The sequence below is a fragment of the Suricata suricatta genome, chromosome 14 (assembly GCF_006229205.1).
Source record: "Suricata suricatta isolate VVHF042 chromosome 14, meerkat_22Aug2017_6uvM2_HiC, whole genome shotgun sequence".
Classification (NCBI taxonomy): Eukaryota; Metazoa; Chordata; class Mammalia; order Carnivora; family Herpestidae; genus Suricata; species Suricata suricatta.
In genome coordinates, this window is record NC_043713.1 from 73,671,399 (window position 1) to 73,686,182 (window position 14,784).

General features: G+C 52.9%; 1 protein-coding gene across 2 annotated transcripts in view; it reads right to left on the reverse strand.

Moving 5' to 3' along the window:
- The window catches only part of CABP1 (calcium binding protein 1), a 12,627-nt gene extending 2,053 nt beyond the window's left edge, over window positions 1-10,574 (reverse strand). Inside the window, exons 1-6 of one of the 2 annotated variants that reach the window (XM_029922741.1) lie at window positions 10,530-10,574; window positions 5,784-5,963; window positions 2,729-2,759; window positions 2,306-2,449; window positions 1,230-1,339; window positions 860-1,007 (exon numbers count right to left, since the gene is read on the reverse strand). In XM_029922741.1, coding sequence (XP_029778601.1) covers window positions 860-1,007; window positions 1,230-1,339; window positions 2,306-2,449; window positions 2,729-2,759; window positions 5,784-5,963; window positions 10,530-10,574 — 658 coding nt within the window. Of the gene's footprint in view, window positions 1-859; window positions 1,008-1,229; window positions 1,340-2,305; window positions 2,450-2,728; window positions 2,760-5,783; window positions 5,964-6,405; window positions 6,427-10,529 lie in introns of those variants that run through there. The other variant, XM_029922742.1, reaches the window with a different exon arrangement.
- Window positions 10,575-14,784: the final 4,210 nt, after the last annotated feature.

A 14,784-nucleotide genomic window follows, 5' to 3' on the forward strand; every position in this document is an offset into this window, starting at 1 on the left:
CTGCAGTGATTGTTACATAATACGTGTACAATAAATGATAACTGTTATAATTATTACCGATTTCTTTAAAAAAATAAAAAGCTCTGGGGTGCCTGCGTGGCTCAGTTGGATAAGCGTCCGACTTCGGCTCAGGTCATGATCTCATGGTTCATGGGTTTGAGCCCCACATCAGGCTCTGTGCTGACAGCTCAGAGCCTGGAGCCTGCTTCAGATTCTGTGTCTCCCTCTCTCCGCCCCTCCCTTGTTTGCCTTTGTCTCTGTCTCAAAAATAAATAAACATTAAAAAGTTTTAAAAAAGCTTTTACTGAGCATTAGCTATGTGCCAGGCACTGAATTATGAGGAAATACAGAGATAAAGAAAATGGTGTTCTTCTCAAAAGTTCAGTCAGGCAGACGTACCACTAGCACGTGGAGGGCAGTATGAAGAACGAGGGTGAGCCTGAGGTGCCGTGAAAGCCCAGAAAAGAGGGATTCAGCCCGAAGAACCAGGTGTGTGTATACACACACACACACACACACACACACACACACACACATACACACACAGATATATACATATGCATATATATAAATAAATGATTGTATGGATAGTTGTTGAGAGATGGATGAATGGACAGACACCTGGACACACGAAGAAATGGATGGAACAGATGGAGAGATAGATTTGGCAAGATGGACCAATGGATGGTTGGGTGTAGGGATGAATGGGAAGGTGGATTACAGGGGTGTGTAGAGGGAGGGGTAGAAGAATGAAAGGGTAGGGGCATGGAGAGATGGAGTCATGATGGACGCACAGTTGGAAGTCTCCATGTATGGCCACTACTGCCGTGGCTTCCTCCCATACTCCAACCCCACCTACCTTCAAAGTCTACTCGTCCATCCCCATTGAGGTCCACATCTCGGATAATTTCCTCTATGTCTCGGTGTCCCACCTGATGGCCCAGGAGCTTCCTCATGGCCTCTCGTAACTCACTCGTGCTTATCTCCCCGTCACCATTGGTGTCGAACTAGAGAGGGCAGGGAGGAGAAAGGGGCAGCTACAATGTGGGGAGCCCAAGGATGGGCCCCTTCCCTAGTATCATTGTCAACCCCTTCCCCTGAGACTCTTTTCTGTCCAAGATCCTTCCCATGGTCTGCAATCCAGGGCTCGAGTTTCTTTCCAAGTAACTGTCCTGGGGTTGGAATTCTAACAACATCCTGCCCTTGCCTATCCAGTGCCCACCACTCACCTCTCGGAAAGCGTCTCGAAGTTCCTTCACTCCGATCATATCTGCTGTTTCCGCCAGGAGTTTAGGTCCCATTAGCTCTACGAAGTCATCGAAATCCACGTGGCCACCCACTGGAGACAGAGGAAAGGGCTTGGTCGTCTATCCATCCACTCCCCACCTCCCACTAGGGACAGGAAGGCACTGTGAAGCCCTCCTTGACTGATCCAGTGCTGGTCCAGGGTACAACCAAAGGCCAAATGAGGACACACCGGTGACCACGGACAGGTGGCTTGTGGAAGAATGGCTTAGGGGGTGGCCAGGGTTCGACTAAGGGAACCAGTCGGGAGGTGGATAGAGGCAGATGCAGATGGGAGGAAAACACACTGGGTCACAGAGACAGGCAAAGAATGTCAGAGACAGAGAGATAGAGACACACAAGGCAGAAAGAGAAGCAGAAGTCATGAGAGCCTGGCCCCCGGCCCCAAGCCCTGCCCTTGTTGTGCAAATGGAAGCTCTAGTTCAACAAGATCCCCCAACAGGTAGGAGTGGGGAAGAACCAACACCCACCCCACCCCTGCTCACAACAGCTTTCAGCCAGTGACTGCTGACACACCCCGGGTGGAGGCGTGAGGGCTCTAACTTCAAGGCGGGCTTGCTACCTGAACTTTGAGCTGCCTAGCAGAATGACACTGGCCACTCACGGTGCTAGCTGGCCCGAGAGCTCACCCTTTGTGGCTCCTTCTCTCTGTGGTCTCACTTGCCTACTCCCTGCTGATGCTTCCCTTCACCTCCCAAATAAACTGCTTGCACTCAAATGCTTGTCTCGGGGCCTGCTTCTGGGGAACCCCAAAACTAAGAGAATAACAGAGTAATGAGAACTTCCTTCTGTTCCACAGTCACCATGTGCCAGGTTCCGCACTGTTTCACAGACAGTCTCTCATTGACTTCCTGTGCTCCTCTCACTGTACGGTTTACAGGTTCAGAGAGGGCAAGTGGTTTGCCCCAAGTCACAGAACTTAAGCCTGGGCCTGTGTGACTGCAGAGGACGTGGGGGGTGGGGCCGGGAAAGGAAGAGGGTGCTGGGTGGAGGGACTCACGGTTCATGTTGATCTGCTGGGACAGCTCAATAAGTTCCATCTCGGTGGGCATGTAGCCCATGGTACGCATGCAGTTGCCCAGGTCCCGGCAGTTGATGTAGCCATCCTTGTCCTTGTCAAATTCCCTGAAGGCCTCCCGGAGCTCTGAGGGACAAAATAAAAGGGGGCATGGCTGGGGGGGTGGGTGGATGCACAGAGCCTCTGAGCAGAGGCAGCCCGGATGCCCCCCAGCCTGGAGAGCCAGACCCTGGAGCTGCCCGGATGGCGCCTCTCTGACAGCTTGCTCCACAGAGGCTGCCAAGCCCTGTGCCAGGCTTCGTCCCCAGGAGGCCAAGATGTCTCTGCCTCTCTTCCCACCAATCTCCCTTCCCTCACCTGCCTGGATAGCTGAGCAATGCTTTCCCCCAATGGGCTGGCTCTTACCTTCAATCTCCTCTGGCCGCAGCGATCTGTCCTGAAACAAAAGAACATGTCCTGTCAGCAGCTGCGAGGGACCTAGACGTCACAAAATGCTCAACCTGGGGGCCATCCAAGGAACAGTGAGCACCGAGTGGGACGCATGCCTGGACCACACCTTCGAGGGAAAAAGCTGCAGCCCTGAATCTCCCAGAGACACGGGAGACGCCCGGGGACCCCAGAGCCCCATCCAGCCTGGGCAGAGAGCCTGTGTGTCCCCATTGCAGACACAGGATGTGTCAGGGAACAGAGTTGGTCTGGAGGCCAAAACCTGTGAATAAAGCAGGGTGGGCAGGAGGTCACAGCAGTGTGGAAATCTGCAAGGCGATGGGAGGAGAGAGGGGCTGGAGGGACAGAAAGCAGGGACTGGACAGACTGTCCATGAGGGAGGAAGAGGAGCCAGGGCTGTGGAGGCAGACTTCGGGCTGTGCTCTGCTGCACAGGCATGGCCCACCTTCTCTTTTTGACTCCCATCCTACATGTGGCCCTGTCATGGGACACAGCATAGGACCCTGGGGGCCGCCAGTACCATACTGGTGCCAGTATTATACTGGTGGCCCCCCGGGTCCAAAGCACACATCTCCGGCTTCACGCAGTGCCCAGATCTCCTTGGGGAGTCAAGGAAACTCTGGGTCCAGGCATCTGAACAGATGGCAGACTAGTCTCCAAAGAGCAGGCCTGGAGGACGCATGGGGTAGGCTCTGGCTGGTGAGATGCCAGCCACCCCAGGCCTTCCCAGGAGGCAGACAGACTGGCACAACATTGATGCCCCACTGGACCTGTTCTGTCAGCTCCAAAACTGGCGCACTGGGCCCATCCTCCCCGGCACAGCTCTCTGTCTTTGGGCAGGAAGAACATGAGGAAGCGCATACCAGGTGTGGGCCACACCTCTTGTGAGCCCAGACATGCAGGCGGGCCACAGCGAGCGGGACACATCTCAGCCATGCACACGGGCTGTTCTGGCCCAAGACACAGCTTCTGCCCACCCGCTGTAAACCAGCCCTGGGTCAAGGGACCCCAGCTCTGGAAAATCTGATAATCTTCCAGAAAGGGGCTGCTAAGCAGCGTCTCATGGGACACCCAGGGGCACAGGACCCCGTGCGCAGGAGCGGCTACATGCGGCAGGACAGCACTGAGAGTGAACATGAGCCCAGGATGGAGCAGGCTGTGAGCTCTCCGGTCCTGCAGGTGGTGTTTCTAGCCTCGGGAAGGAGTCACCGAAGCTATGCGTGTCTCTTCGGTCCTGCAGGTGGTGTTTCTAGCCTCGGGAAGGAGTCACCGAAGCTATGCGTGTCTCTTCGAGATGACTGAATGGGCTTCCACCTTAAAAGCCTGTCACAGTGCACTGTCGTCACTCCCTTCCTAGTCAGACTTGGACGTTGGGTGGCCAAAAAGGATGATTTTTGCAATGCCCTGTACCCCGGTAAGTGAAGCGAGCAGGTAGGCAAGTGTATGTGTGTCCACACGCATGCGGAGGACATTGGCTAGGACAAGCCACTTGGACATGAGTCCTTTCCCCCCGTTCAGGCCTCAAGCAGGTTCCCAGGTCTCCAGGACCCAGCTCTGCAGGACTGGAGGGGAACAGGGTACGGCTGACCCCCAGTGCAGCCGCCTCCACTTCCTGCATAGCCAGAGCCAGGCGCAGGAAGGCCAGGTACTGCTCCTCCGCGTGCCTGGTCTGACTGAGTCCTGACGGCTGGCCCCTGGATCACACGCTCCCCTGTGTGAAGCAGAGCCGGGGATGCCCACCGAGGTGACAGGGAGGCGGTGAGCACCATCCCCAGGGGTGAAATGGGAAGATGAGCACATGAATTCCCTTTCTCCCCAGCTTATGTGGTCTGGGAGAAGAGCTTGGGCTATATAGCGTCAGACAACGCAAGTGCAGGGCCCAGATCTGCCACTTCCTAGCTGTGGAGCCCTGGGTAGGTCACCTCAGCTCTCCGAGCTGCAGTCTCCTCATCGGTAAAATAGGTCTAGACTGGTACCCACCTAATAGGACCTTTGTGAGGATCCTGTGAAACAAGATATGTACCGTGTTTAGGGGGCGACTGGGTGGCTCAGTCACTTAAGCATCCGACTCTTGATTTGGGCTCAGGTCATGATCTCGCAGTTCATGGGTTCAAGCCCCATGTCAGACTCTGCGCTGACAACACAGAGCATGCTTGGGATTCTCTGTCTCCCTCTCTCTGCCCCTCCCCTGCTCACACTGTCTCAAAAATTAATAAACTAAAAAAAAGTAAACTGTTTAGCATGTGGCATTCAATAATGAAACCTTCAAACATTCATATCTGTAAGATCATCATTATTACCCTCTCCCTGTGACTACTCAGATACCTAAAGGAGTTTGCCCGACACAGTAGCCACCTGTGGCTATTGGAATTGGAATTGGAATCAAATAGAATGAACAATTCGGTTCCTCAGCTGCACTGGCCACATTTCAAGAGCTCAAAGGCTACATGTGGCTGGGGGCACCCATTACAGAGTATTTCCATCACTGCAGGAAGTACTGGACAGGCTTGTGTATTCAGGATGGCTGTTAGGAGTACAGGATACCCTTGAGTCAGGCTCCCAAAGTTCCAAACCCTACCTCTGCCCCCCACGAGCTGTTATCTCGAGCATGTTAACTCCCCAACTCAGTTTCCTCATCTGTAACATGGGGATGATCATAGGACTTACCTCTCTGAGTTGCTCTGAGACTTAACTGAAGAGATGCACCCAAGCACTTAGCACAGTGCCTCACACACAGTAAGTGCTCAAAAAAAAAAAAAAAAAAAAAGGCCAAGCAAAGAAACAAAAAAACAACCATGCGCTGCTGCTATTACTTCTTGCTGGTAGATGTAGACTCACCAGTGCTTTGCAGCCACGGGTGGGAAACTTTGGGGGTCAGATTCACAAGGTGAGGGTTTGGGTACATCCATTAGGGGCCACGGGTCGCTGTGTACCGAGCCCCTCTTCTTCCCAGCACCTCTTTACGCCCTTGAAGCCAAGTCGAGTAAGGCTCCACTGGGGCCAACTTACGTACAGGCTGCCTGTTCTCGGCGAAGCCCTTGCGTAGGAAAATGCAGGCGGGGCCCAGCAGGTTGTGCATGACGGCGCAGTTCTGGGCCAGCATCAGGAGCGGTCCTGGGAGCTCGCCGCTGGCCGCCACCCCCTCCTCGCTCGTCTGTACCACCGTGTAGCTGCTCTTCTCCTCCTGGCGCATCTTCAGCCAGCACCGAGCAGATACAAAAGAGAGGCAAGGGTGTCACCTCCCTGCCCAGCTGGCCCTCCTGGCCTCGGCCTGGCTCCTGGTCCCAGAAGGGACTCTCCTCAAGCGGAGACCCTGGAGAGTTGCACAGGGGGGTCCGGGGAGCTCTCAGGGTGCCTGGGAGGCAGGAGACACATTGGTTCAACAGATGGGAGTCTCTGATCCCTGACTGAAGCGGAGGCTCCAGGGAGAGCTGGGTGTGACACCCGTTGTGGGGCACACGGCACACACGCTCACAACACATACACATGCACAAACCACACACTCGCGTGCGTGCAGATTAGAAAGAGAAGGAGGCAGAGGGAGGCTTCTGTTCCAACCAATGGGAAGTGCTCACTCAGAGACTAATGAATACCATCCTTGCCCAAGATGCTCCCAAACTGACTTTTGACCCTACCTCCATTGGACCTCCCTGGCAGGCAGTGAGGACAATCAGAGCTGGGAACACGCAGCGCAGGCTCAGGTAGGCTGCTGGACCGGCAGGTGCAAACACAGGGGCCTAGCCAACATAACTGAGCAGGCAGGGAGAGAGGGGGGTCTGCCCCCTCTGAAGGATAGCACTACTTAACTCCAACCAAGGTTTCCAGCCCTTCAGCTGGGCCAAGCAAAGCCCATCCGTGGGTCAGATGCTACCCAGTTTGCTGCCTCAAGACTAGACACTCTCTGCCCCCAGCTCTTCTGCCTCCAGTCTCTGGCTCCCTGCCTGGCCCAGCCTGCCCGACCTCTAGAGGCTGAGGCAGGGGCCCTCTCTCTGCTTACCGAATATAGCTGTGCTCTCAGGGCCTGGCCCTCCCCGCCTCCTCCCTGACAGTTCCCATGCAGCTATAAAAAGTCAGCACTGCCCACAGACCGTCCCCTTAGGACAACGGCAGCATCCAGACACAACATTCTAGTCCACCCCAGCCTCCCCGGGATGCCCAAGGCCCCCCAAGATCCAGGTCAGGGCACCCTGCCTTCAGTCCTGAGCTTCGATGAGCTTGGATTTAGAGGCAAAGCTTCAAGGAGAAACAGAGCAGCTGAAACTTGGAGGGTTGTCTTTGTCCAAGAACCCCAGAGCTGCACACCCTACCCTCTGTCCTGCTGTACCCCACTCGCTGCCAGGTTCCTCCGGCTCACAGAAGGTCATGGCCAGGAGAAGATCCTGTGACCTAGGGGGCGGTCTGTCCTCCCCTGGCTGAGAACCAGAACAGTCTCTCCCAGCTTACCTCGTCTTCCCTTTCCTCCAGTGCATCTTCTCCCCAAAGCCCCACACTCTGGGGCTCCAGACTAGACTCCCTTCCAACTGCCCAGGCCTCTCCCAGGCCTAAAGATAGGGGAGCAGTACCCTGGTTCCTCAGAGGGGAGGCAGCAATTCATGCTCAGTGCAAGGCCCAAGTTCAGTGAATGCAGTAGGGTTGGGTCTCTGGTTGCCTCAGAACTTGACAGATGTCAGGCAGATCAAGGGCCATTATGGTTCGATGTCTGAAATAATTCAGGGCCTCAGCCATACTCTCATAGGCTCCCAGGATCCAGGCCAGTGCAAGGGCAAAACCAGAGAGACCTTCCCAACTGGGAGGCTGGCTCAGAGGAATCTTGGGAGTAGAAAGCGGCTCGACCCCAGGAAATGTGTGCAGAGAATCCGCCTTTTTGTTTCTGGCTGAGTCTCATACACTTGGCTCAGAGTGAGCACCAGCCAGGAAGGAGGAGGCAGCGCAGAGGAGGCTCAGAGCTCAGAGAGGAGATTTAGTACACTGACTTTGGACTTTAACAGTCTTGGGGGCTGCCCCTTGCTTGCTATGTGACCTTGGGCAACTGACTGCACCTTTCTGTGCTCTGGTTCCTTCTCAGTCCAATGGGGAGACATGTGGCCCCTCGCAGGATTCTCGTGAGAAATAAATGAGCTGTTGCACAGTGCCTAGAGCACTGTAAGAGTCGAATGCATGGAGTTGCCATGGAGATGACAATGACGATGATAAGGACAACCACGATGATGGAGATGCAACATAAGAGGTGCTAGGAGCCAGAAGGCATTTACTTCTGGCTCCAGAGGAAGTGGGAGAATATTTGCCAATCGGGAAAGAACTGAGAAGGATGGAGAAGAATGTGTTCCCACGAAGAAGGTACCGCGGTGGCTGGGGAATTTCCACTGCATCTCTTGATCATAATACTGCCTGGCACCAAGTCACCCCGGGAGGCTGCTGTTCTTCCCTGGCCAGTGATGGCACCTGACAGCCTGGTCCTGCCCCACGCAGAGCCCGGAGCAGGCCGCCTCTCCCCACTACCGGTTCCCTGGCTACCATGCTCAGGAAGCCAAGTGGGCATCACAGGCTTGATGTCTTCTGGCACCGAGGGGACATCTCCGAGAGGAGCGTGGCAACAGGAGGGGTCAGCTTGCCTCACGACCTTACAGCTTTCTAACAACACAAGCTGGCTAAGAGAAGGCAGGTCAAGGCTTGATCTCACTTGGAAGGTGTTCAAGGAGCAGGCGAGTGAGGAAGCAAGCGCTTGGCAAGGTGGAGGAAGGAATTGCTGCAGTGAGGGGGGATCAGGACGACCTATGAGGTCAAGCGTGGGAACCTATGAATAACATTCCTGACAGCAGGAAAGGGGCAGGCAGCCTCTCACGGAGGCAAAAATAAACATAAAACACTAGCTATGGCTTCGCACAGACCCGCGTTTCCAAAATCTCTACTCTGCTTCCACTCGGCTGTGTGACCTTAGGGAAGCTCTTAGGTCCCGCTCCTTGCTCTATAAAATAGCCAAGAGCAGGTGGAAAAGAGCAAATGAGATCACAGAGGCTGGATGTGTTGTAGCTTTTCAAAAGAAAGCAATTGTTGCTATTACAAAAAAAAGAAAAAAAAGAAAGAGAAAAAAAAAGAAACTGAATGCAAGAAGTTTTATTATCTTTTCCCTTATTCCATGGACTCAAAACCTCTCCTATTTTCCTTTTTTCCTCCATCCCCATTCTCAGGAAACCCAGAGTGGAAACATTAGGATCATGATGATAATAATACTAGTCACCATTTATCGAGTACTCTGTTCCAGGCAGCATTCACAGCACTTCTATTTGCTTCTGACAATCACCTTGGGGGGGGGGGGGGGGGTTAAATATTAGTATTTCCACTTGATGGACAAGGGAATTGAAGTCCAGAGAGGTCCCAAAGTCACATGGCTGGAAAGAAAAGAGTGAAGAAGTCTGGCCCGTAAACACTCTGCTGTGCACGGGGAGGGCGGGGGGTGGGACGGAGGGATACATCTTGTGCTTAAGTTCTCCTCTTTAAGCTTTGGACAGAACCTGGGGTGGGAGGGCGGGGAGGCTTTCACCCCGTGGTCCTCTAGACTAATTCAGGTCAGTTTCTGCTTCTCTGCAACTGCATGGAGGCCAATTCTGATGCCAAAGCCTCTCCTAAGATGACAGATGATGGGGGCCGTGCACACAGAAGAAACAGGCAGCCCTGGGGAGGATGCATGGAACAGTGAAGATTAGAGGGAATTTGGTGTGAGCAGCTTAGCTACATGAGGAAGATGATGAGCAAAGAAGCTCAAAATTTCCGAAATTAAGAGACTATCAAACTGACCCAGGAGATAGAATGGGGTTAGGGACAGAGATGCCATTAGTTAACCTAAGACCTCCAGTTAAGTCACTTCACCTGAGTGGCAATCAAGTTCCTTGTCTGAAAAATGAAAGAACTGGAAGAAAACATCCCTATCATTCCTTCTTCCTTTAAAAGATATCCATGAGTTTCTTCTATGGCTTAGCTCCAGAGGGCTAGAAATACAAGCAGAGCCCACCTGAAGCAAAACCCTATACATGAAAGCCCAGCTTTGCATGAAAAATGTTTTGAAGGTGATGATTTGCTTTGCAAAAGACTATTATCCCGGTACATAAGCAACAAATCCACTACAGAAAGCAACTTACAGACACCTTTGCTCAACATCCTATTTCTCAGTGGAAACAATCCGGGACCCTGAACCAGTCTGGTCCTTCCTAGTTGAGATTCTCTGACCTGTTTCAAGAATTCTTGAGGGTGTCGGGGGATACCCCAGTAGCGATGGGATCAACTTCAGAACCACAACTCCAAAGGTTTAGAGACCACCAAGAGTGGGTCAGATACTCTCAAAAGAGATGAATAAGTCCCTGGCCCTGCAGCTGGGAAGGAGTCTCAGTAGCAGCAGAATCACAGCCCGGCGCAACCCTCTTCTGATGCTACCAGCCCCAGGAGGGTCCGTCCACTCACATTCTGTGGATCTGTGCTTTTCCTTTTGTGGCCCAGGAACTATTTGGTTTCTTTCCTAAATCTTGTGCTAATTCCCAAACACAGCCCCCCATGCAGATGTAAGTCCCAACTTCAGCGCAGAGCCCGACACACAGAAAACTGGGATCGGAGAGAATCTGGAGATAGAGACAGGGAAACAGCTCTAGATAGAACCCATGGAAAGGGCAGTGAGCTCTAGATGTCCACCCCCTCCGTCCCCAACTCCAGCACAGATGGCAAGATGCCCCCTCCCCTGCCCCAGATCTTGGGAACTCCGGAAACATACCTTCCTTGAGAGATTTCTCAGTGGAGACTTGACACAGTTGCCCATCCTAAGCTGAGGCAGCCCCTCTCAGGATCCCCGGGTCCATGAAGGAGGCTCCTGGGGACTAAGAGACCTCAGTCCCTGTCACAGCCAACCCCAGCCTCCATCTGGCTGCACGGTTCTTCCTCCTGGACCGTTCTGAGCCCTGTCTCTTGCGCGCGTGCTCTCTTACTCGTCTGCCTGCTCCTGATCTCTGATTTTTTTTTTTTTTTTTTTTTTTTTTGCAGATTGTGTGTGTGTTTGTGTGTGTGGGTTTAACTTTCTGGGCACTTTCTTAAGGACATGAAGGCAGGCGGGGAGAGGGCAGGGCACAGAGAAAATCGCCTGGAGAGCTGATGGCAGAGGGCAGCAAGCTGGGGAAAGCTGCTGGATCATCTACATCAGATTAAAGCTCAGTCCTCTCTCCGGTTCATTTCCCTTCCCTCAGCCCCTCCTCTCCTGCTGCCAAATCTGCAGGGAGATTGCTTCAGGGAGGGGGACCAGAATGGCAGCTGCAGCTGGGAATTAGGCCAGCAGACCCAGAAGGGGAAGCAGGCTAGTTTGGGCTACCAAAGCCAGGGTGCCTCCCAGCTCCCAGCGCACGCGCGCACGTACACACACACACACACACACACACACACACACACACACAAGCACTCAGGGACAGACACACATCCTAATTGCCCCCTGGCAATCGCAGCTGGATAGAGAGCAGGCAGTTCCAGTTGAGGGCCTGGAGGATCTTGTGACGTCCCCATCACGCTCCATTTTTCACACTTGCCTCGTCACCGAAAGGGAATGAGGCTCCAGGGCTGGGAGCACAAGCTGAGCTAAGAGCAACGATCAGGTCCTTCACTCCCTTTGCTATGCTGGGGGTCTCTGACCCAAGCAAAACCAAGAGACCACCATGGGGGGGTGGGGCATGATGGAGGCAGTGCCGGTGCAGAAGGTGTGATCCAGGGCTGTGAACCCTCTAATCATCTTCCACCTAATCCTGAGTGAGCATCTGTCACAGGCTTCCTCCAGGTGCAAAGCAGAGAGGCTGCCCTTGGCGAAGAGGTCTTTGAGGTCCCACGACTGGAACTGTTTTAGGTGAGTGGCTCTTCATCGTCCGTCTGGGTTCCAGGTTTGCTGTGAACTCATCTTCAGCCTCAGATGTTACATTCAAGACCTCTAGCCGGGGCGGATGACCCAAGAGAGGAAGTGTCCCTGTTTCCCCCACAGCCAGCTTTTCCCAGCAGGGGGCACCAGAGACGGGTTGGGAAGGCCAACTCGTTCCCAGCCCCTGGTTGCAAAAACCCTTTCATGGGTCCGCTGGAAGAGTTTTCATTCCAGAGAGACTGCTTTCCCAGGGACTTTCTGACCAGCTTGAGTGGCTGGTCAGAAGCCCCTTTAGGGGAGTGGGTGGGGCGCAGCCCAGAAGGTGCCACAGGCTCGTTCCCAGGGAGCCGGGGGAGGAAGTCCCTGGATAGCTCCTGACGTCTGAGCTGCTGCTGACAACGGAAGGGTTTAATCAGGGGAGTTACTCAGCAGCCTTGTTTGGGCCAAACCTCCAGAGGGGGCACAGAGAAGGAGGGGCAGCCCCTGAGGACAGAGGGAGGAGCCTGGGGAGGCACTGACTCCCAAAGGGCAGGAAAAACACCGGGGAGCTGCTAACATAAGCACCTTCTCCAAAGACGTCTTCCTCCAGAAGAGAGCATGAAGCAGCCTCTCTGCGAGGCGGGGGGTCAGGGTCATGAGACTCAGGTGCATGGGAAGGGTCTGCCAGCTTCTGACCTCTCACATTCCAGGACTTCTGTTCCCTTGCCTGGAAAAATGGGGTTTCCCCTTATCTTGCTTCTAAAGTGGATGTGGGCAAGTACCTGGCACATGGTAGACACAAAGTGAGTAATTATTAAAATGGAAGAAAGAAGTATCATTCGTCCAATGTTTGTGTGCCAGGCACTGTGGTTGGCTCTGGGAAGGCTGTGGAGAACAAGATAAACATGGTCCCTGCTTTCAGGGAGCTTGCATTCTAGCGGGCGGGCAAGAGCTATTAAAGAGCCATGAAGGCCCTTATTTAATTATGTTTCAGGTAAATGCTATGAAGGAGAAACACAAAACCTCCGAGAATGTGAGACAGGGGAATCTGACTTAGTCTGGGGCTTCAGGAAAGACTTGGGAGATTAAACCTAGAAAACCAAACATCTGCAGACTCTTGAAACGCTGGGGCTCACCAGGGACTCCAGGGGGAAGTTGGGTTATGTTCAGGTACAAACTCAGTTCATATTAACTACCTGGGCAGACACATGGAAAGCAGCCACAGCATCAAGCAGAGAATTTCCATGCTACCTGTAGATGAGAATCTCTGGGGAGCCTCCAGAATCCCCAGAGATTCTGAGTTAACAGGTGTAGGTGAGCCCGGGACATTGGTGGTTTTAGTGCTCCAGGTAAAAGTAATCTGCAGCCAGTGTTGAAGACCATCGACACGGATGCTAAGAGCTTGTAATGCAGAGGCCGACAGACCTGCTTCAAATCTTGGCCTTCTGCCGAACAAACTCTATGACCTTAAGAACTTGTGAATCTCTTTGAGCCTCAGGTTCTTTATAAAATGGGTACACTAATAACCCTTCTCTCCTGGGGCTGTTGTGAGGAGTTAGTGAGATAATACATACAAAGGACTTGGCACAGTGCCAGGCACCTAGAAGGTGCCCCTTCCCCTGTCCAGGATTGTCTTAAAGGGCAAGCTGTGTGCCCCATTTCCCCTTACTCAGCAAAATACCCACTTGGTCAGACCTGGTGACTTCTGCCCCCTGCAGGCCAGCACAGAGCATGGCACCCATTTGCCGACCTTCGAATATGTCTGTCCTTGGAAACAGGAGACAGGAAATAGCAAAACCAGGCCCCTGTGGAAAAGTCACGTACTTTGAAGAAATCCCATCCTTCTTTAGGGGGAAGGATGCTGCTACCTTGAGGCTTAAGGCAGCAAGGGATTCAGGGATTCAAACTCAGAGCTTGCTTAAGCTATTTTAGGCTGGACAAGTCAGGTAATGGTGGTCCTGAGTGACCTAAGGGATAACTGGTGATCTAGAGAGAGCAGGTGGCTTGACCTTTAGGAGAGATTTGTTAAAAGGACTGAACAGAGGGGGCTTCTCTAAGGAGCAAAGCATATCACATGGCCCCACCTCCCTATCCCTCTTCACTGGGGCAGCAACCCCTGGGCCTCCAGGAGCCTACACCTCAAGTTCTGGAATAATAGGATCAGAGGGATGAGAAGGATAAACCCCTTGCTGATTATTCCTGATTAGGAAGGAGGTTGGCTTCCGGCCCTGATCACTTCTACCACCAGCATTTGAACTTGGATGGCAGCCCAGTGTGAACACACTCAGGGAAAGCTGGGTCATAACCTGTGAGGTGCTTTGTGGATGTTTCAGACAAATAGGAAACACACTTATGTGACTTCCCACCAAACCGGCATGGAGCAGCATAGACAGCTTCTTCGGAGGTCACAGCCCCGCCATTCACTTATCGTGTGGCCTTTGGACAAGCCACTTCCCCTCTCGTAAGCCTGTTTCCTCATTTCAAAAATGGGGGAGGGGGTGATAATGCCAACAGACTGCTGTGAAGGTAAGATCATGAGAAGATACTTTGACAATCATTTAGAGGGCTCCTGACTAAGTTCTCGGGCACTTTTGCTGCTTCCCCAAAACAGCTAAAGGCAAATGCAGGTGTCCTGGAGGACTGTATAGGATTGATATTAGCCCCAAGCTGACCCCCTCTTTCATTTGCCCCAGGCCCCAGAGGAAAGGCAAGAGAGTGTCCCAGCCCTCTCAGAGCGCAGTAGGGAGAGACTGGGCAGGGCAGGAATGAATAAATACACAGCTCTCATCCTAGGAACCTAGACCTCGTACGATTGAATCCATTAGGACCGAAGCTTCCATAGGGTCTCTCTCCCTCATCTAAACTATAGGAACTAAGAACTTCTGCAGACCAGAGGCTAGACATACTGGTCATTTGCTCATTAGATATGGTGATCATGTTTCATGTTATGTGCAAAGCAGTTTGGTACTTGGGCTAATCTAGTCAAATCAGAAGACATGTCTCTATGCGTTATTTTTTTTTAACCTTAAGCAAATTGCTTAACTTCAATAAAGCCTCTGTTATCTTTATCTGTCTGCAAAAGGGGAAAATCATAGTACCTCATTGGATTTCGGGGGAGTTAAATTGAACATGGAGATGCGTACAGATCTTAGCCCAG